The sequence below is a fragment of the Trachurus japonicus genome, chromosome 20, assembly GCF_045865225.1.
Source record: "Trachurus japonicus isolate A0001 chromosome 20, Traja_1.0".
NCBI lineage: Eukaryota > Metazoa > Chordata > Actinopteri > Carangiformes > Carangidae > Trachurus > Trachurus japonicus.
In genome coordinates this window covers 7517546-7541193 of record NC_140926.1, presented here as the reverse complement: position 1 = coordinate 7541193, position 23648 = coordinate 7517546, and the positions used below count along the sequence as shown (strand labels likewise).

At 39.6% G+C, this 23648-nt stretch overlaps 1 protein-coding gene across 2 annotated transcripts in view; it reads left to right on the top strand.

Annotated features, from left to right (window-relative positions):
- LOC146966319 (WD repeat-containing protein 37-like) overlaps positions 1-19899 on the top strand; it is a 30398-nt gene extending 10499 nt beyond the window's left edge. For both annotated transcript variants that reach the window (XM_085762771.1, XM_085762770.1), the window contains 10 exons: positions 1665-1803; positions 2874-2945; positions 3187-3231; positions 3388-3464; positions 4834-5068; positions 8243-8384; positions 13271-13405; positions 14629-14743; positions 14843-16995; positions 17952-19899. In XM_085762771.1, coding sequence (XP_085618897.1) covers positions 1665-1803; positions 2874-2945; positions 3187-3231; positions 3388-3464; positions 4834-5068; positions 8243-8384; positions 13271-13405; positions 14629-14743; positions 14843-14974 — 1092 coding nt within the window. In that variant the 3' untranslated portion in view covers positions 14975-16995; positions 17952-19899. The remainder of the gene's footprint in view (positions 1-1664; positions 1804-2873; positions 2946-3186; positions 3232-3387; positions 3465-4833; positions 5069-8242; positions 8385-13270; positions 13406-14628; positions 14744-14842; positions 16996-17951) is intronic.
- The last annotated feature ends 3749 nt before the right edge of the window (positions 19900-23648 follow it).

Sequence of the window (23648 nt, the reverse complement as noted above, 5' to 3'; positions counted from 1 at the left end):
ATATAACTGTGATATAAATATAGCTATGAAATAAGATGAGAGATAAGACTTGATTTATCCCTCAGTGGGGAAACTTTACATGAAACAGCAGCTCAATGATAGAGCCATTGAAAAAATATAAAAAATGTCTTCAAGAGAAACAACCTAAATAAGAATAGACTTGAATATTTGACTGAGTAAGAAGGTAAAGATGTTGCAGTAGGTAGAATAATAATAGCACAGCTATATATAAATATATATAGATAGTGGTGGTTGTGGTATATAAAGTGACAGTGACATAACGGCGCTACATCATGATCGGCTGTTGTTGGGGAGTGATGCATGATGGGATGAAGCATCTCTTATTACACTGTGGGCCCAAAATCCAAATGTTAAATGTCGTCCTATGGCTTTAAATTAGAGGTAGAGTAATTAGGTAAACATATTGTAAATATTTGCATCATTTTTTTTACACTTTAAGACAAAAATAAATCACTAAAATGTTTCACTGCTGCCAGAGCAGAGAGGACGAGTACAGAGAGTCTGTGCAGACGTGGCTGCAGAAAAGAAATGGCAGATAATGCCTAAATGTTGCCTTTATAATTAAATGGCATGCATAATTAATATTCAGATATAATTGCCGTTCATTAGTCTGTGGTGGGCTGTGTTATTTTCTCTCCGAGCAGCAGAGTTACTCTACTCATTATTGGAAATGTCTCTGTTGCTTTTCATTTAAATTTTAATATTTTTGTCCCCGTCAGGATCCTGTAGAAACCATGACTCAGTTTTTCCTGTCAACAGGTTTTGATCAATTAAAAAGGAATCGGCTTCATGAAGTTGGAAAAACCTGAGTTTAGCCCAGAGGAGCTAGTTAATCCTGTCACTTAGTGATACAAGACACATATCTAACAATAAACGCACCTCTTATCTCCTTATTTATTTGTTAGACGACAAGAATAAATTGTGTGAGATGAGTAAAACCTGAGGAGTTACTATCGTGTCGACAGAATGGTTTTCTCTTTTTTTTGTTGCCAAATTTCACTTACAGGTTCAATATTTTACACTTTTCCTGTGTAAAAAATGTAGATATATATTTTTAGTTTGATGAACTCGTCTCTCAGCTTCTCTCTGGAGCTCTAGTAACAACAGGTCGGTGTCAGCCAATCAGAAGAGAGGAGGCTCTGAGGCTCTCTTCTGATTGGTTGACTGTTTTCTGAGTGATCCAATTAAAACAAAATAGAGCAGATTTCAGAATAAAAACACTCAGAGAAACCAAATCTTGCATGTACTGAATGGCGGGTCAAGGTGGGCGGGGCTTGTTGACCGCTTTGTTGTGACATCACAAAGTCACAGGAAGTCCTGACGGCTCGTTTTAAGGCTCAGTTTCTGAAAACAGGCTGTGTGCATTTCTCTGTGGACTGACTGAGGCTTTGATACTTTTTTTCACAGGACTAATATTGAGCTTTAATCTGCTTTAATATGAAATAACACATGGACGTCGTCTACTTTTATACAATGTGGGGCCTTTTAAATTATAAAGATTATGAACCTTCATCTCTGTAACTGGCAAACGAAGCCACATACACGCTGATATTTACATCATCTCATATAATCCATTTTGTTTCTTTCTTGTCTCTCTCACACCTTCCTCCCCCTCCCTTTCCCTCCCTCCCTCCCCCTCTCAGATCGTGTCCAGTTTCAAAGCCACCACCGGGTCCCGGGCCTTGTGCCAGCTGCTGAAGGAGTACGTGGGCCACAGGGACGGGATCTGGGACCTCAGCGTCACCCGGACTCAGCCGGTCGTCCTGGGCACCGCCTCTGCAGGTACACCACCAGCATTTATTATTATACACATACTATACATGGTTATTATTATTATTATTATTATTATTATTATTATTATTATTATTATTATGTCACATAATAAACACAACACGCTGCGTTGTGGTTTTCAAGATTAAAGGTGCTGCGTTCAGTATTTACATCGTTATATCACTGTCAAATTACCTGTGATGCCTCGTTGCAATGAGCAAAAATGATGCGAATGGTGACAATGATTGATGTCGTCTGTTATGCATCAGTAGTGTTGTTGGTGCTAATTGCTATAAAGACAGAATATACTGGTAATTAATTTTCATTTTTGTATATACAGGTGCATCTTAATGAATTAGAATATCATGGAAAAGTTTATTTATGTCACTAATTCAATTCAAAAAGTGAAACTAATACATTACATAGATCCATTACACACCGAATGAAACATTTAGTGTCTTTATTTATTTAATTTCTTTTAATTGTAATGATTATGACTCACATTTAATGAAGACCTAAAAGTCAGTATCTACAAATTTGAATATTACTATGTTTCAAATATGTTTATTAGGAAACCAATCACATAACAAAGAAATTAACAGTCAACAATTATGTTTCCTTGTTTTTACAAAAGATGAGAAAAAGTAATCCCTGACAAAAAGGACTAATGACAAAAATAAAAAGCAAGTAAACAGGAAGAGCCTTCCATCAACAAAACAGATGAAACAAAACGGACAGGACAAAAAACAAGTGAAATTTGAATATTACTAAAGACCAATTAAAAAAAAAAACATTTTTAGTATGGAAATGTTGGCATTCTGAAAAGTTTGTCCATTTATATGCGCTCAATACTTGGTTGGGGCTATCTCACTTTACTACTTGATTGATATGCACCTGTATATTTTTTGTAAAAGCTCAGTTTCTGCTGTAAATGAGCTGCTCAGTCTGTGTGGTCCAGACAAATCCAACAACAGATAGTGACACTACATACTGTATATATAAAAAAAGAAAAAAAACACAAAATCATTATGTGTTTAGTGTGAAATAATAATGTGAGCGGCTTCGTGTCGTCCCGCCCACAGACCACTCAGCGCTGCTGTGGAGCATCGAGACGGGGAAGTGTCTGCTGCGGTATGCCGGTCATGCAGGATCAGGTAATTAGAAAGAAAAAACTGAATGGATTCACTCACTGCTGCTGCTGCTGCTGCTGTCATTGTCGTGTCATATCTCTGTAAATACAACACCGGTTCACGAGTCGCACATATGTTGTGTTGCCGTGAGATACGACAGCGCGAGTCTGTCAACGTCGTGCTCACACGGCGGCTCGTTAGATGACAGGACGGTTTGATGCAACATATGTAACGTGTCTTTTCTCGTCTCGTCGTTCGCCCGCAGTCAACTCCATCAAGTTCCACCCGACGGAGCAGATGGCGCTCACAGGTTCGTATCGCAACGTTTTATATTTGTTTTTAGTGATTATTATTTGGTGACAGTTAATATTTCTGCTGACCATCTTTTATTGTTGTTGTTGCTCTGTGGCGATTGTTGACGCGTACTTGATGTGTTGTTGCTGTTGTTGCTGTTGTTGTTGCGCAGCCTCTGGGGACCAGACGGCTCACATCTGGCGCTACATGGTGCAGCTTCCTGCCCCGCAGCCGCCGCCAGATGTCAGTGTGAGTAACCGTGTGTGTGTACGTGTGTGTGCTGTCGTAACAAGGTTTCTCCTGGAAAAACAAAACCTGGAAAGTCCTGGAATTTAGTTTGAGAGGTTTATTTCAAGGGAGATAAAGTAAATTTAAAAGCATGTTGTGTTATTGAGCTCAGCTATTGTGTAATTATTGTTATCTTTAATATTATTATTAATACAGGGTATCCGCGGGGTCTTGAAAAGTATTAAAAGGTGATAAATCAATTTTGGGAAAATTAAGACCCTTAAAAAGTATTTAAAAGTCTTTTCACGAGGTATTTTTTTCTGAATTAGCTGTCCAAGAGTTTGAGTCCTAAAAAACATTGTGAAAGTGTGTGAATTTATTCATTTTATTAAAAAACAAAGATGAACCGGTACATAAAAAAGAAAAGAAGATTGTTATTTTGGTTTTTTGAGAGTGGAGCAATGTTTTTTTTTATTTTTTTTATTATAAACTTTGCCTTTTATTTATTCTCCCAGCCTATTTTGAATACTGTTGTATTATAGTGGTCTACAGTCTTTATCACAAACTAGAACTGTTAAGTTAAAAAGTGTCACTGATGTAAATGGTTACAGCTTGAAGTGGCAGTGAGGTACTGAAAAATATTGAGAAGGTCTTGAAAAAGTCTTAAAAAGGTATTTAAATTAACTTCAAGATTCCTGTATATACCCTGTAATAGAAGTAGAAGTTGAAGTATATAGTAACAATTCTCAACAGAAGTTATATCATGAGACATTATAGTGTCATTAAAACTAATGTTAATTATAGTGATAGTTGTAGCAGCAACAGCAATAATGGTATTAAAGGTAATTGTATTTCTCCTAATGATACAAGTGCTGCTGATGAAAGATAATACCAGTGATAGTGATAATAATAATAATAATTATTATATAGTTATAGTAGAATTAAATATAGTTGAAGCCTTCACTCTCAGAATCTATTTTAAAAGTCGTCACCTCAAAACGCATTTTCATTAAAGAGCATGTCCTGGTTTTACTTAACAATACATCTCATTATATTCAGCTGTAATTCATTGTGTTGTATTTGTGTTTAGACGTGTGCTGTATAGATAAAGTTTATTATTATTATTATTATTAGACTTCAGCGGCAGGTGGATACAGCAGTAAATTAATCGCACCAAGGCACAAGGTCCAATCAGGGTTGTGTAATTAATTAAAATGATGATAATAATAACAAACATTATTTATATAGGCAAACAAATTACATGCAGCAACTCGTCATAAAAACATAAAATGAAGATAAAAACTTGTTAGAAGAGTTGACGTGAATTGAAAATGATCCAAAACATTAATAATAATGAATAATAAAATGATGAGTCATTGTTTGGGCTCAGGCTCCGTGTGACGACGACCAGGACTCGTCGGACCGAGAGGAGGGCGAGGTGGACGGCGAGGGCCCCTGCGAGGTCCCCACGGTCCGCGTCGCCACGGCAACGCTGAAGAGCCACCAGGGCGTCGTGATCGCGGCCGACTGGTTGGTCGGCGGCCGGCAGGTGGTGACGGCCTCGTGGGATCGAGCCGCAAACCTGTACGAGGTGGAGACGTCGGAGCTGGTTCACACACTCACCGGTTGGTAAACGGCGTTTGTTTTATTATCTATATGTACACTCAGGGCCGGCCGCTGGCATAAACACTCTATGCGGTTGTTTAGGGCCACAGCCGTTAGGTGGGGGGCCACATGATCAGAAAGGTACCGGGGTTCATCAAGTCATTCAAACATCCTGAGGTCTGCACGTGCACGCTATGAGCTTTATATGTCATTTGAAGTCAATATTCAGCTTCTTTTATCTCACATTTGAGACATTTGGTGAAAATAGAACGGCAGAATGACAACATTTGTGCTCAAAAAGCAGTTTTACAAAATTTCATTTTAGACTTGTTTTCTACGCTTATATATTACTGTATTCATATCCTATTTCAAGCACCAAAACAGTTCATTCTCATGACTGAAGCTGTGTTTTCACAAGGGATTTGAAATTTTTCAAAAAGCAGACCTCAAATTTCCAGCATTTGGCCTAAATTATTTCTTTATACAGTGTTCTAGGACAAATTGGCCTCAGTGTACTTACAGCGGAGGTGACGTGTACAGCTTTTGTGCAAACTACAGCCAACAGACGCTGCATGTACCAGGATACACAAGCGTCTATGTAAAAGTCGAGAAAATGGCCTCAGACCTCAGAGGGCATAAACACGTCTGTATTCAGTTTTAACCAGTGATTCGGTGTTTGCGCTTTGAGTGGGCCACAAACAAAAATCTTGTTTAGGGGGCCACCAAAATCCTAGGCCGGCGTATGTAGGAATTCCCCCCATCTAGCAGTGCGGTTGCATATCTGAACGTATTCTTGATGTTGCGTTCATGTGAAATCTGGCAGACGTCAGACAGACAACAGACGCTCCATGTAACAGGATAAACAAGCGTCTATGTGAACAAGTGGTCCGCCAGCACGAGGCAAAACAATACAGGCGTGACAATATGTTGTCATGGTGATGTCGTATTGTTTAGACTAACGCAGGTGAAGAAAGCGAGCCTCTAATATACTCTTGGGTCACATGATCAATCAAGTCAGACATCTTGAATGCACAATATTCAAAACATTTCATAGTAAATATTCAACAAGAAAAAGGAAAAATAAGAAAAAATAGAAAAAGTATGTGCAGTCTGAGGAAGGGCACTTGAGCCCGAAACGTTACTCCCTTTGGGTGATAATAAATTATTTATTGCTTTGGAGCTTTTTGCTGGTGTGCGGATTTTTCCTTTTTCATCATTGACCTTTTTTTGTCCAGCACCCACAGCGTTAGGTTTTTTGGGATGTGCGTGCTTTTTCTATGCTTTCAATGTCGTGGAGTAAAATGACATCTGGTTGGTTTGTTACCGACGGCCGTCTGCCTGACTGCACCTGAATGCAACACCAGTGCCTCCGTCCTTCCTCACACTACACAGTGGTGACAGTTTTAACAGGTTTCCGTGGTTACCTACGGTCACGCTGCCACTGAACGTAAAAAATGGCGATGCAACATGGCCGCCTCGGTTCGGTGCGTCGCCCACTTATGTATTTGTAACGACTTGTAACAACTCATTCTAAGGTACCAGAAAGCTTTCATTTGTATGCGGGTGTGATTCCACTTCAGTGAAATACGTATTTATGAAAGCAATATTTGATTTTTGATAATAAAAAGCCAAATAAGTTACATACTGGGGCTTTAATTTATTTAAGTGTGTATTTAGTTTATGTTGTTTATCTGGTCAGACTTGTCGGCTGTAAAGTTCAACTATGAGTTTGTTTTTTTTAACTAAATTTGGCTCAACTGGATGATTTGGGGTTGTAAAAGGTCAAAGGTCAAGGTCACTGTGGCCTGACAACATGTCTTTCGCTTCTTGAATGTGATTTCTCAAAACAGCCACAAGCGATTTTTATTTCTTTATTTCTTTACTTTAGATTTGGCACAAACATTCAATCTGACCCAAAGACGATGAGCTCAGAGCAAAGAGGTCAAAGGTCACGATGACCTCGTGTTCTTGTCAGTGGGAAACATCAGGAAAAACCTGGAGGGAGTTTTACAACATCTGGTGCGAACTTGAACGCACGGATGAATTTATTAGAATCTGTTGGTCGAAGTTCAGTGGTCGAGGTGCCGTGTGGCGCAGTGGGTTGAGCAGGCACCACGATATGCAGAAGCTGCAGTCAGCCCCGGTTTGAATCCCACATTGGGCGGCTCTTTACTGCACGCTGTTCCCCCTCTCTCCGCCTCCACATTTCCTTTATTTGTGATCAATCTTTTATTGGATTTTTTTCATTTTTTGTTAAAGAAAACTGAGATGTGGCAGACAATAAATGTAAAAAACAGCAAAAAATAGAAAAGAAAATGAGAAAATAGATTAATCTACCTCTAAATTTCCTGTCTCTCTCAACTATTCTGTCAATTAAAGACAAAAAAAGCCCCCAAAATATATAAAAAGGTCACTATGACCTCCCAAAACACATTTTTTGGACAAAACTTAAGAAATCACGGTGTATTTTTTACACAGTTTAACACAAAGTAAATATTTTATGTGCAAGCAGTCAAAGGTTGATTTCACTGTGACATCATAACGCTCTCTGAAAACACCTTTAAAGAGGAACTATGCAGGATTTGTATGCTACATTTTTACCTTTACCTTTTACTTTTTAATTAAACAGCTTGGAGTTATTGTGATCAACCTTGCAAGATTGGGGCGCCGCGACACAAACGCGCCCCGTAACCTGTAATCTCTTGTTTATGACAGATTAAACTACACAAATATACACATCGTAACATCGTATATGATATATAAACATTATGTATTGCTCCATTGATTGATTTCTCACCGGGATATTTCTGTAAACGAATGCACATGGCCAAGAGGAGGGTTAGCAAAACTGGACTTACATAGTTCCCCTTTAACGCTCTGACTGAAGAAAAAGAGATCATGACTGAGGAACATATAAGTGAGCAGCTTATCTAAATATTGATTTATCATAAAAGGATTATAATCATGGATATATTTCCTCTGTTTATATATAAATATAAAAAATATAATTGATAGTTTAAGTTAGATGAACATCTGCTGCCACTTGTTCACATGGTTGTTTAGTTTTTCTTCTCTCACTCTTGAATTTCCGCATTAGATTTGGATCAATAACAGAGAGTTAGTTACATGTATGTATAGTAACCTGTGTTTGTGTGTGTGTGTTTTTGTGTGCGCGCGTGTGTGTGTGCTCTCAGGTCACGACCAGGAGCTGACCCACTGCTGCACCCACCCCACCCAGCGTCTGGTGGTCACCTCGTCCCGAGACACGACCTTCAGGCTGTGGGACTTCAGAGACCCGTCCATCCACTCGGTCAACGTCTTCCAGGGACACACTGAGTACGACACACACACACACACACACACACACACACACGCTGCAGTCCTCCTCTGGTCCACAGGGTGGTGCTGTAGTTCCTCCGCTCTCTGAACCCTCTCTGTTTCTTTTTTTTTTGCCACATTAATTTACAGACCCTGCTGCTCTAAGCCAAATCCGCCACTTTCCTCTCGTTCATTACCGAGCACTTCTCCTCACTCCGGCGGCTTGCTGCTGCTCGTCCTTCTCCCTCCTCTCCTCCTCTGTCTCTCTCTCTCTTTCTCTCTCCTGTTCATTTATCTGTCCGTTTCTGCGTTAATCCCTCCACTCTGTGTAATTTGGCACTTCGCTCGTCGCTGTTAACACTCAATTGCAGCCGCTCATTTCAAAACGATGACTGTCAGGCTTGTCTGTGGCTTTCAATGGCAGCGCTCTTTAAAAAGAGAGTGTGTGTGTGTGTGTGTGTTTGTGCAAGTGTGTGTGTGCATGTGTGTGTGTTTGTGTGCATGTCTACATGTGTGTGTCCTGGCTGGCTGGCAGCCTTTTGATTGCGAGTGGGGGGATTACATAGAGCTCATTATGTCCGACCCCAACATGTATAATTCCTGCAGATCCCACTTTAATTCTCTCCCATAGACAATTGTTGTAATGAGATTAAGCACCAGTGTTTCACAGTTAACAACAGCCCTCCTCTTCCTCTTCCTCTTCCTCCTCCTCCTCTCCATCCATCCATCCATCCATCCATCCATCCTTCAATCCTTACGTCCTTCCCAAACGGTTGTCGATGTGCTTTAAAAAGATAAAAATGTCCCTTTTACTGCTGCGTTTAAAGCACCAAACCTGCTCAGGAAAATGTAACGATTTCCCTCAAGCCTGAGCCGTCGAACACAAAGCTGATAAACACACAGTATAGAAATGAATCAAACCTGACCTGAGTCACTAGTAATGAACTGATTAATGGCATTTTTTTCCATCATTGGCATTGATTTAAACGCTCACAAGGCCGATGTTGGTGAAAGTAGCTGTGGAACAATGTTGAACAACTTACATTTGGAGCTATTAAGGCAAGACACTGCAGGCAAAAACACTGTTTTTTCATTCACTGATCAATTTTGAGATTTTAAAACTTCTGACTCTCATATGTCAACAAAATAAAACAAGAATTTTGAAAGGGGCTTTATCCATTTTTCAGATTTCGGTTCTGGAAATGTATGCAAATTAGCGCATATTTCATCAGATATTGCCTCGTTTACATATTTAAACACAAGATTTGACAAAACTTGTAATACAAAAAATATTTGTCTTAATGTAAATGATAAACTTGGGAAGTTTCATGGTGATATCTGTTATTTAAAATTTTTACACTATTCACCTGTAGTGTCTCCCCTTAAAGTCATTTTTTTGAATGTGTAACAACATTTACAGTCTATATAATCAAATTTACTGCTGTGTCTTATTTTAAAAAAGTTAGTTTGATGTAGTGACAGTAACGTCAGCTTCATTATCTGTGACAGAAACAGGCTCAATGATGCTGAAAATCTTTTGTTTCCTGTTTTTTACAACCTGCAGCTCATAAACTGAGTCTGTAACTAAAAACAAAGAAACTTACACTGCTCAGTTTTTATTTGTCTAAGTTTATTCTTTCTTTTTTCTTTTATTTATTTGTCATTCATGTGTTTTTTTTCTTTACTGCCCTTCTCTCAGCAGCCGTGTCACTCAATTATGAACCATCACAATTATTCTCAGTTAATTAAGTTATTAATTGTTCTACAAAACATAAACAAAGAACAGAAATTGCTCATCACAGATTAATGTCTTCATGTGTCTTGTTTTGTGCAACTACAGCAGGAAGGGAATGTTTGAGCACTTGTTATTATTACTGAGATAAAACTATCAATTGTTTAACTATTGTTGTTTAAAAAGACGATTTCTGTCAATTTACAAAGTGTTGCTTTGACAAAGTTTCCTGTTTCTGCCTTTAAAGGGACAGTTTGAGTTATTTGACATCGAGTTGTGTGAAGAAATGAGACAATAAGTCAAATGTCCTGGAAAATTATTTATCACACTGTGACCTCAGCTACTAGAGCTCGATTTGACTTTTTCAGACCCTGCGAAGGATTTCTTTTCCAAAAAAAACTAGAGACTTTGAGTTGATGAGTTTTCTCTCCTCTGCTGAGCGACAGATAGAGGAGCAGCACAGAGGTGTAGTGGGTGTAGTTTAAAAACAAAAACAACATGTTCGAGTTGTTCTTTGGTAAATTGGTCAATTTCCAAGCACTTAAGAGATTTCAGATTTCATAGATAAGTTAGAGCCACATACTGCACATCTTTAAATCAGACTTCTGGGACTGAGAGAGGAATAAACATAGAAACAAACTGGTTAAAGGGATAGTTCAACATAGCAACGGTGCAAGCTATTTTTAGAACGGCGGAGCAGAGCTGCGAGCTGCGAGCTGCTCAGAGCTACGCTACGGAGGCTCATGGGATTTCTTGGTTTCCCTCATCAAACTCATCAAATACACAATCCAACGACTCCACAACGCTCTGGTGGACAAGTTGTGACCTGCACATTCACCACGCTATGAGATAATAACACAACGTTACCAGACAGAGTTGTTTTAGAGGGAAATACAGAGACTGCTTGATGAAAAACTGCCCCCGATGGGAACGCGCATCAGCGGTTTTGCATGAATTCACCTTAAAAACAACTCAGTTTTCAAGAAAAGAGTGTGTTGCCCGTATGGTGTGTGTGTGTGTTTATATGTGTGTGTGTGTGTGTGTGTGTGTTTGTGTTTGTTCAGGGTCCAGTTATAAAAGGTCGGACGGCCACTCAGACACATGTGCAGTTTACTCCCTCCTCCCCTGAGAGATGTTAGTTTCAGTCTGAACCTGGATCGTCGTCTCCGTCGTGTCTCTCGCTAATTGTACCGAGTCAAAAATCGTGTTTTAACGATGAGGCATTAACGACCCCCTCTACCCACCACCCCCCTTCTCCGTGGTTTTAAAGCGGCAGAAAGAAAAAAAAAACAGAGTGGAGAGCTGGAGGGAAGACATCCTCTCGTTTACACCGTCCTCACTGGCAATTACAGCTAACGCTCCCTGACAGTGAACGGCGGCAGCTAAAAGTGCAGCACACACACACACCAGCCCCCCCCCGTCCCCCCTCCCCACAGCTGTAATTGCAGAGTAATGACGACTTCACATGAGCCAACAAAACGACGACGGAGAGCAAACGAGAAGTGACAGAGGACCTGCTCCACAAACCAGGACGCCATGTCACGTTTGTCCGTCCGTCCGCTGACGTCTCCCACACACACACACATTTTACTGCAGCTGATGGAAAAGTGTGTGTGTGTCTGTGTGTGTGTGTGTGTGTAGGTGTGTGTGTGTGCAGATCTGACATCCCCTCTCTGGAGAAATTCACCACCAGGCTCTTGGTGTCTGTCAGTTTCACTGTAGCGACTCTAAATCTACTTAATTATTTCATTTTTTACATTTACATCCATCCACCTGCTGCTGCTGCTGGTGGTCAGACCCGATCAATCAGATAATCAATACATTTCCATTATTATTATTATTATTATTATTATTATTATTACCTGAATGTGGCGATGTGGCGTGTTAATCATTGGTCAAATCATAATCAATTATTTTTGGGATGATTTGAGTTCCCTCCTCGTCTCTCCAGTCACTTGGAGTCTCGACCTTGGACGTCGAAGACTCTGCAGAGACGCCGTTAACTCCCCCTGACTCCCCCCTCCACTCCCTCCACTCCCCCTCCCACTCTAAAAACCCTTTAACCTTAATCAACCTTTTAATCAATTACCTTGTCTGATTACGCTCCCTCCCTCCCTCCTCCCGCTGGGTTGTCGCCCCCCGGTGTCACGAGGTGTCGGTAACGATGCAGCAGTTTCTCTCATAGTTGAAACTCCAGTTGGACTTTAATGCTGCATCGGTTTGAATCAAGTGGGAAGACGTTTTTTTGGCAAGAAAAACTAGATGTGGAAACATAGGTGTGTGTGTAATGCTATAGTCTTCAAGTCCAGAGTCCCATTTAAAGTCTTTTTTTTTTTTTTTTACACATTCATAATAAAAGGTGCAAGATGAGAGAAAATTCAAAAATCAAAACAACAGAAGGAGAAAAAGCCCAACAACAAGCCACATAATGAAGAATAAGAACAGCACATACATACGACGGAGTATTTGGCCACATTGAGAAATTGTTTTCACAAACTAAGAATAAAGTCATAGTTTTATGAGAAAAAGTCACAATGTTACAAGAAAAGTCATAATATTATAAGAAAAAAGTCATAATTTTACGAGAATAAAGTCATAATAGCTAGCAGATTTTGCACATAGCTGCCAACTTTTTCTTTCTTTCTTTCTTTCTTTCTTTCTTTCTTTCTTTCTTTCTTTCTTTCTTTCTTTCTTTCTTTCTTTCTTTCTTTCTTTCTTTCTTTCTTTCTCTGTTTTTATGAATCTTTGATTGAAAAACGGGAAATTGACATTTCCTTTTGAAATGAGAAAACCAAAATCGCAAAAGTATTTACTACTTCTGTGTCTTACCAAAAAAATTAAGAAAGCTGATTTCCACTCAAGTGTTTTAAATTCCAAATTTCCATTAATAATCAAAGCAGGAAAAAACTGATAAAGGTTCAGTTGTCACTTTTCTTTTCATCGCCAAACCAGAAGAAGTTGAAAACTTGTCTTTTCTCTGTTTTTGCACCGTTCACACTCAGGTTGGTGTTTTATCCCGTTAAAGGAAAAAGTAAATTCAATAGATTATCTGACATCTATACATGTACGTGACTGAACATACGTGACAGGAGACAGTCGGTGTTCAGACTGTCATTAAAAGGACAGTACGTCACGTTGTGTAACATCTCTCTTTGGTTTTGTTTTTTTGCAGCACGGTGACGTCGGCCGTCTTCACCGTGGGCGACAACGTGGTTTCAGGCAGCGACGACCGAACCGTCAAGGTCTGGGATCTGAAGAACATGAGGTCGCCCATAGCAACCATCCGCACGGACTCAGCTGTCAACAGGTTGGTGATGGGATGGAAGTTGGAGATTAATGAGGTCTTTTTTTCGACTTTGTGGTGACGGTTTTCTCTCCCAGTTACTGATCTGAGTCCAGTTATAAACTTTAACAAAGATGAAATGTGAGAAAGTGAATTTGTGCTCGATGTTTCTGTTAATATTAAACCTTCGAGACTTCTCCTCAGCAAAGTTTGTTTACTCTAACACCTCTCGCAGACACAGACAGAGCTTTATAATCAATTAAATCCAGTAAAATAAAGCAAAACCAGGATAAAAAAAGAAAACAGCAGATAACAAAACATCAGTGTCTGATCTCAGGTTTGTCTCAGGCTACAGAAAAACTTGCCTGTACATGTCAGGAGTCTGGACATGAAGCACCAAGATGTTAATGTGAAATCAGTTTTATTTTGTGGGCCACCACAGAGCAGCACATCTGTCAACATCAGCAGGAAAAACTTGAGCCGAACCAGGCTGATCAGATTCACAGTTGCAGATCTGGACTCGGTAGTTCAATTAAGTGACTCCTAAAACTTAAAAGGAGCTGTATAATAAGACTGTGGTCAACACTGTTGCTGCAGTCAAATTCAAAATACTGCAGCGGTCACAGTCTCTATGCCACCGGAGCCGCGACATTGTAGTAACAGAAAGAAATAAAGCAGATAAAACTGTAAACATACACTGAGCTTTTTGCACAATGGTCTGTTTTCCCAAAGTTGTGTGTGTCCAAAAGAAAATGAGCCACTCCAGAAATGCCACTTCGTAATTGGGAGGTGGCGATGGGCAGCACAACAGGCCAAAACACAAATTCAAAATAGAAACATGATTTGCGTGCTTTTTTCAAATTCACTTTTCAAATTCTTTATTTTTAAAAAGGGACAGTGCACGTTAATCAACATTTCTGAATAGAAAATAAATGTGCCCGAATTAGCTGAGGCCTAATTTTCATCAGCAGTCCCTTCGTCAGATGGAAATAGACATGTTAATTTAATAATAAAAAACAGCATACATTACATAGATTAGCCATTCATCCATGCAATGTATGCTTAAAAAAAAGAGTAATTAGCAAAAAAGCTATTAAAACAACATATATTACATAGATTAGACATGCAAACCAATCACACTGGCCAATACAGAGACAGGACAAATATTTTTTTTTAAATGTGAATATTCTGGCTGTACTATTGTTTCAAATTAACACGATTAACACGATACTCTCTTGTGTTTTCAGGATCAGCGTCTCAGCCAACCAGAGGATCATCGCTCTGCCGCACGACAACCGACAAGTGCGACTGTTCGACATGAGCGGAGTGAGGCTGGCCAGACTTCCCCGCAGCAACAGGATGGTGAGAGAGAGAGAGAGAGCGATCAAAATGACAGGAAGAAGTGTGTTTTAATTGATCGATCTAATGTTTTGAATGATCAATGTGTGTGTGTGTGTGCAGGGTCACAGGCGCATGGTTTGCTGCACGGCGTGGAACGAAGAGAACCAGTCGTGCAACTTGTTCACGTGCGGCTTCGACCGGCAGGCGATCGGCTGGAACATCAACATCCCTGCTCTGCTGCAGGAGAAGTGAAGCCACTGAAACACGCACACACACACACACACACAGACACAGACACACACACACACACACACACACACACACACACACACACACACACACACACACATATATATATCTATAATATATACAAGCACACTCATGATTACACACACAAACAGCGACATATAGGCGGCGGCGGCAAGAAATCAGAAATCTCTCCATGTGTATATATTCAGCACGGTACAAATAAAAACACTGTAACCTGTGGTCTCCTCCTCCTCCTGCTCTTCCTCCTCCTCTTCCTCTTCCTCCTCCTCCTCCTCTTCCTCCTCCTCCTCCTCCTCCTCCACTTTAAGTGTTTTCCCCCCGTCGACCCTGTGAAGTGCGTTCACTCTCGTCATGTTTTTCGCTGCTTCTCATCCACATCCACCGAGCCAGGAGGAGGAGGAGGTGTGTGTGTGTGTGTGTGTGTGTGTGTGTGTGTGAGAGAGAGAGAGAGATACAGTACTGTGCAAAAGTTTTAGGCAGGTGTGGGGAGAAAAAAAGCTGAATACTTTCAAAGATGGAAGTGTTCATTTTTTTTAATCAATCAATTAAAGGGACAACGAGGAGTTTCTATTTGGTTATAAAAAAGTCTCACGTTAATGTGGATGAATCTCCGCTACCCACACTTGTTAATGGGCCCATTTTAGATAAATATATCGTTTTGTCTCTATCGTTATTTTGTTATTATTAGTGGTGGCGGAAATGCTGGTCGAGCTGACCAGCGTTTCCTTACTTTCGGTTTTGTGGCGAGTCATGAGAATAACGCCGCCGAATCTCCGTTTATGGCCGGAACTACGGCGGTATGTGATCGTCTTTGAACCTCTGACTTTAATTCTTTTGTCATTAAAGTTTTTTTATTTTATTTTTTATGTAAACACATACAAACAGACAGTATTGTTTTCAGGTATACAACGGCCCATGATAAATGCTCATATTTGAAACAACCAATCTAAACATTCATCAGTTACATTCACATCAGTGCAGTCAGTCAACACATTGTCACATCATTACATTTGAGAAAGTGGTCCCATGACCTCTTGAAATTGTCCACATCATCATTGATTCTGGCTAACATGTGTTCATATGATACAACCTCCAACATTACCTCTATCCATTTTTTAACATCTGGAGAGGATGTACTTTTCCATACTCTGAGAATCATTCGAGCAGCTGTAACAACCCCTAACTTTATCACTACAAGGTTACATTTGGGTATACTGGGCAGTTCTGTTTGGTCTCCCAGTAGGCACAATCTTGGTGATATCGGTATTGTTAACCCCACCCATTTCCCTATATATTCAAGCACTTTTTCCCAGAATGGGTTAATGAATTTACACTCCCAAATAGCATGCAAGTGACTTTAATTATTGTTGAATGAAAACATGAGTCTGTCTTGCGCCGGTCAAAGAATTTTACGGTGCGCGTGGAGGCTCATAAATATAGTGGGAAAACGCTTCGCTTTTCCAAAACTCCTCGTTGTCCCTTTAACAAAATGCAGTGAATAAAGAGACGAGAATCCTAAATCAAATCAATATTTGGTGTGACTGTCGACCCTTTGCCTTCAAAACAGCATCAATTCTTCTAGGTAGCTACGACCTGCACACACTAGTTTTTGAAGGAACTGGGCCGGTGTTTTTTTTTTTTCCAAATATCTTGGATCCTTCTGTCTCTACATGTAATCCCAGACAGACTGGATGATGTTGAGCTCCAATCAGATGTTGGGTCCAATCAGACGCCTCACTGATGGTGGTATTGCATGATGGAGAAGCATTCTGACTTCACCCTGCCTAAAACTTTTACACAGTACTGTACAACATTGTTCATTATCACCGTCGTCGGTGTCGTTTTCCTACGAGCAGGAAACTATTAGAGTTGATTGATGGATGGATGGATGGATGGATGGATGGATGGATGGATGAGAGCACAGATTTTATTCTTCTTCGGTCTAAATCAGCAGAACGTCTCCTGATCTTCCACCGTGCAACAACACTTTTAATCCTCCTGTCGTTCCTCTGGGTCAAATTGACTCAATCTGGTCCCTTCCTCCTTCCTCCATCCTTCCTTCTTTCCTTCCTTTCTCCCTTCCTTTTTTCCCACAATCCTTCCTTCCCTCCTTCCCTCCATCCTTACTTCTTCTTCCTTCCTCTTTTGATCCAATTGACCTGATCTGTTCCCTCCCTCCATCTTTCTTTCCTTCCTTTTGCCCTCCCTCCCTTCCCTCTTTCCCTTCGTCCTTACTTCCTTTTTGACCCAATCTGTTCCCTCTCATCTTGTATCTTTCCTTCCCTTTCCCCTTCCTTCCTTCCTTCCCGCCTTCCCTTCTTTCTCCTTCCTTTCTTGAACAAATCTGTTCCCTTCCTCCATCTTTCTTTCCTTCTTCCCTTCCTTCCTTCCTTCCTTCCTTCTTTCTTCCCTTCGCCGTTACTTCCTTTTTGACCCAATCTGTTCCCTCTCATCTTGTATCTTTCCTTCCCTTTCCCCTTCCTTCCTTCCTTCCTTCCTTCCCTTCTTTCTCCTTCCTTCCTTGAACAAATCTGTTCCCTCCTTTTATCTTTCTTTACTTCCTTTTTCCCTCCCTCCCTTCCTTCCTTCTTTCCCTTCGTCCTTACTTCCTTTTTGACCCAATCTGTTCCCTCTCATCTTCTATCTTTCCTTCCCTTTCCCCTTCCTTCCTTCCTTCCTTCCTTCCTTCCTTCCTTCCTTCCTTCCTTCCTTCCTTCCTTCCTTCCTTCCTTCCTTCCTTCCTTCCTTCCTTCCTTCCTTCCCGCCTTCCCTTCTTTCTTCTTCCTTCCTTGAACGAATCTGTTCCCTCCTTTTATCTTTCTTTACTTCCTTTTCCCTCCCTCCCTTCCTTCCTTTTTTCCCTTCACCCTTACTTCCTATTTGACCCAATCTGTTCCCTCTCGTATCTTTCCTTCTTTTCCCCTTCCTTCCTTCCTTCCTTGACCCAGGAGGACAACAGTGTGCGTGTGTGAGCGTGTGCGAGGCCGTTGCGTGTTCGATCCCCTCCCACCACCACCACCCCCCCCCACCCCCTCACTCACTTATATAGCATGTGGATTGTGATTTGTGACGTGGCTTTAAGAGCTGATCCGTTCACCTGTAGTCTCTCTGTCGTTGTTGAAGTGTATTTGAGTCTCAGGCTGCTGCTCACATCACTGCTGTGTGTGTCTGTATCTGTGTGTGTCTGTGTGTGTCTGTGTGTGTTTTGTTTTTTTAAGTTACTGCTGAACCGACGCTCCTGCATGTGGATTAAAAATAAAACGTATCGGGATCGTGTGAGCGAATGTTACTAAATGTAAAAAGTGAAGCGGAGAACAATTTACAAAAAGGCCAGGACTGTGTGTGTAGATTATATGGTTTTAAAGACTTTATGTGTACTATATTGTTATATAAGTTGTGGCCTCATGCAGCGACTGTGTCTTCTGTGAAACCTTTTTTTAATTATTATTATTACTGTTATTATTATTCTTTTAGTGAATTATTTCCTTAACGTGGAGCCAAACATATCAGATTCAGAGTCGGAGTCGTCTTAAACTGTGTCAACAGAGATTCGACTCTTTGCCTATTATTTTAAGATGCTTTCAGTTCACAGCGCAGCCTCTTGTGTTTAAAACGTACAAAACTTAAGATACTGTAACTTTGCCTTGTTCCATGTTTACAGTCTTTATTTATTTTCTTCTCTTTTTTTAAAAGTTTTGCTCCATTTTTGCCTTTTTTTTCTATCAGGATGCAAAAGTGTCAAGAGCAGAGCAATAACAGGAAAACAACGTCTCATAAATCCTCTCTAGACGTCTGTGAATCATTTTTTTTCGTTTTTTTTTAATCGTTCATCCTCCTGTAGCCTGAGATTTCCCCCCAAAAACCTCCATACAGTAAGTGAACATGTTGGTTACTGTTAAAACAACCTGTCGATATCAAGTTTCGGTGTTTACACTTTTACCTCCAACACCTTTTTTTTTCTTCCTCAAAACACTCTTCATCCCCAAAAAATATATAAATAAAAGAAGCAATAACTGCGCTGCTCCTTCTCTTTGACGTCGTCTCTGGTGCTCCAGAAAATCAGTGAATCTCAGTCTGAGATTAACTACGGTTAATTATCTCTTTCTCTTTTCTTTCTTTCTTTCTCCTCGTGCCACTCGTGCAATATCCCAAACATGAACATGATGAAGTCATTGCTGTCGTTTATCGATCTACAGATGTTTAACTTATTTCAGTGTATGTGTGCGTGTGTGAGAGAGTCGTAGCTGTAACTCGGTGTACATATACATACATATATATACATACATACTGTAGGTATGCATAACTTACCCCGGGAGTTTGGCTTCAGACGACACTTCACTTGCTGTTTCTACTCACAATAGAAGCAGGGGGGATAGATTTTTTTTTTTTTTGCAGTGTAAAAAAAAGAAAAAAGAAAACTGTAATGACTTGTAGAAATGCCTTATATACCATTGCATTGAAAACGTTGCATTAGCCTTATCCATCTGAGCATCAATGCACTTTTCCAAATGCTTGTTAAATAACTAATTGTGTTCCACTGCTGCCGAGCAGATAGGATTTTTACTCCTGTTTCATTCAGGGAACTCAATTTGGCGCCCACTGGTATCGCTGTCATTTTAATCTGCAAGGTAGAAAAAGAAAAAGGCAAAGTCCGATTTGTGCCCCCACATATGAATTCTAACTTCGGAGGAAATATGATTTTTTGGATTGATACATTAAATTACTGCGTGCCAGATTGGACGGGTGTAAAAAAATATATATATATATTAAAAAAAAGTGGATAGGCTTCGCTTCATTGTAGCGAATCACATTCACCTCCAACTTCATTATGTGATCTACTTTGCATACCTTATTGTGACGGGTACGTGCTCTCTGACACTTTCCAATAAAAATGTGTGATTTCCTTTTCCCAGGCTCTCGTGTCTCTTTTTCATCTTACTTAACACCTTTTTTTTTCTTTTTTCTATACATATATTCACTTTTCAATGGTATATAGATCCTTAGTCACAACTTATCCTCTGGGTTTTAACGAACTCTGGTGTTAATGAGAGTGAAACGACGAGGTATGTGTGTGTGAACAGGGACTTTATTTTAAGGAAAGGTTCAGATCTCACCTGGTGTTTATCCTTTGTTATGTAGATTTAAACCGGCTGTTTCAGTTCAGATATGTCGTCTGAACAAGAACCTGAGTCTTTATATTATTCACTGGGTTGCTTCCTCAGGTGAGGGCTTACTCCTGTTGCCTAGCAACCTTAACTTCAGGTAACTTTAACAAATTGTTAAAGTTTTGAGGTTGTTGAACTAAACAGATGTTAGCTGCTGGAGTCTTAATGTCAAACATGTTATTTGAGAATAAAAGTGTGTTGGAGACCAAACTAAGATTCTATGGAGGTACAGTTGTGTCTTTATTATTCAATCAACAAAAACGTTGATTTAAAGAAAAAAGATAGTTTCAATCAATACAAACTTAACTTCAATCAAAAAAAACTTTTCAATCCAAAAAAAAAAAGTGTTTGAATGCAAAAAAAAATTTGTGACCCAAAAAATTGCATTTGAACCCTTTTTTTTCTTTGATTGAAAGGAGTTTTTATTTGATTGAAAATATCTTTTTTGTTTAAATCAACTTTTTTTGTTGAATAATAAAGACACAAATGTACCTCCATAAGATCCAGAGGAGCTTTAAGTTTAAAATATCATGTTAAAGTAGAATGATATTTTATTTTATTCACATCTTTAAACTGAATTGGGGATGTTTACATATGAATGTCTTATGTCAGTAAAATGTCTCATTAGCCTCTTTATTACATTCACCTGTTGAATTAAAATGTCACAAGGGGTCATGAGATGGGAAAGATAATAAAAACATAGAATATAAACAGAAAGATGAAGTGTACAACAGGAAAATCTCTTCCTGTTTACAACTGAGGGTTACCCATTTCCTGCCGTGTTACAAAATAAAAGTCCATAGTAAGATCAATGTAATGTATTGTGATCTGGAAAGTTTATTTCAGCATGAATGATGGTATATTATATCATTATTGTAAGTTTTTCAACCAGTATTACAATAATTTAGATTTATTCAGATCCCCATTAGCTATGGCAATGCCAAAGCTATTCTTCCTGGGGTCCATAATAACCATAAACCACTAACACTATTGTCTTTATGAGCATCACCTGTGAGTATAACTCTTATTTCCACTCAGGTAAAGGAAGTTGTTCCTCCTCCTCTGTCTGTTTGCTCTGTGGGAACGGTTTGGTTTTACAGGCATCCTGAGATTATGCAGATTATGAATTGGCACTATACAAAATAAAACAGGATTGAATCGAGGTTACAACATTAACCTACTTCTCTCTCCCTCTCATGTTGAGACAATGTCACTCTGAGTGTGGACGTCTCCCACCTCTGTCTCTTTCTCTCTGTCTCTGTCTGTCCTCGTCCATTAGATTATTGCCGGCTGCTCGTGACCAGCCACCGGAGCAAATTGTCAATTATGATGTTTATTGTGGAGCACATAGTCCGAGTCCACAGCCTCGGGGAGGTGGGGAAGGGAAGGGAAGGGAAGGGAAGGGAGGATGCTGCTGAGGAGGAGGCGTTACTCCCCTCCATCTCTCCTCCTCTTCATCCTCGCCTTCCTTCTTCCTCCGGGCTAATTTGGTGGCTGGTCCTGCCACCGAGCCTAACGGAGAGATAACCATTTCCCCATGGATTTCCCTTGGGAGGGGGAGAGAAGGCCTCTTCAATATTTGCCTGGATGCTCCTGGGGGGCCGCGAGCTGCCAATAGAAAGGTGATTGTGAAGCTGGTATAAAGTGGAAACCAACACCATAAAAATTGGCTCATTATTTCCATTTTCCCCCCACCCACAGACACAATATTACACATTTAATGTCGTGACATCAAAAAAAACTGTCAAGACGAGATAAAATTACAAGATTTTGTGGTTTTATTCACATATACAGTACAAACATTCACTTTTTATTTGTTACTGAAGTGCAATTTACAGATCTTAGCAGCAATTCTTCATATACTTTAAATTTACATCATAGACACACTTCTCTTTCACGTCTTTGTCAACATCTTTTATACATATGTACACTCGTAGATACAATATTGCCATTCAGACATGCCTTATATTTATTTATTATCTGTCAAAATAAATCTGTAAATCTGTTTTCGACGGCTAACGCAGCCGCCAGAAGACGTGGTGGTGGTGTGCTGCATGTTGACGAACAATGTCATAATAAATGTATGTTGTGTGTTTAAATGTTATGGAGCCACAAACGCATCATTATCTCTCTGGTTTTAAGACGCACGACAGCAGCAGACGAAGAAAAAAATCTGATCTTTGACACTTTGTGGGAAAACAGATTCAAGCTTTTCCACTGCTACGTTCAGGTGTAAACAAAGAATCAGACGATAATATATAATGAGTTCCTGAAAAACCGACTCTCAGTGTTTGTGTTTTGTTTTCTGAAGCTGCCACAAGCCGAGGCCAGATCATCATCATCATCATCAACCCAATAAGTTCACTCACTGTCGCACTGTGTTTTCTGGTCCGGTGTCAAAATCTTAAAGGTCCTATTTTCTAAAAAAAAAAAAAGTGAAATTTCCATGTGTTTTTTAATTATAAAGCAGCTCTAGGTTCTAATATTAATACTGTTAAAGTATCAAAGCCTCAGTCCACAGAGAAACGCACACAGCCTGTGTTCAGAAACTGAGCCGTTTCACTTCCTGTAACTTTGTGATGTCATAACAAAGCAGGCAAGACAAGCCCCGCCCACCACCTTCAACCCATCGTCCCCAAAACATTTCAGAGTTTTGATTTTTTTTCTGTGTGTTTACCTGAAATCTACTATTATGTTTCTTTGATCATTCAGAAAACAGTCTCAGCCAATCAGAAGAGAGACTCAAGAGCCTCCTCTGTTCTGATTGGCTTAGAGCCAGTGACATAGAAAAGCTACTAAAATTGTCACATAGAGATATACAGTAAGTAGACATAAAAATCATGAGCTACTAAAATAAAATTTATAACTAAAATATATTTTTCAGTGGTGTCATCTTTGACCCATCACACCTGCTCAGCGTTGAGGGAAAAAATAATTTATAGACTCAATTTACTTTTCTCAGTCAGCGTCTTCTTCTTCTTACCATGAGTAATGAGGTCCGACAAAGATGGAACATTTTTTACTTAAATTGGAAAGTTTAGGTTATTTCACATAATCATTTTCTTCTGCACTGGTTTAACTCTGTGGATTCAGGAAAAACTTAAATTGGACCAATTACATCAGTCAGTTAAAATCTGATCAAACCACATGTAAACGGCTTCGTTTTTGACCATTTGACCATTGTTTTGACCATTTTGACCATTAAACCCCTGATAAATATAATTTTTTTCTTCCAAACTTAATATTTAATGCTTGATAGATACTTTAAATTGTAAATGTTATTATTAGGGACTAAAAAAACAGATTTTTATCACATTTACAGCTCTGTAAACCTTCTGATTACACAGTATTGTGTTACTTTTAATTGAAATAAATACAAAATTGGATCAAGTTTTCAGCTCTTGTGTGTAAAATCATCTCCCTCACACACACTGACCTCCACTTAAAGCTCATTCCCTCCTCGCTGGAGCTTGTAACCTTTCCCATAATGC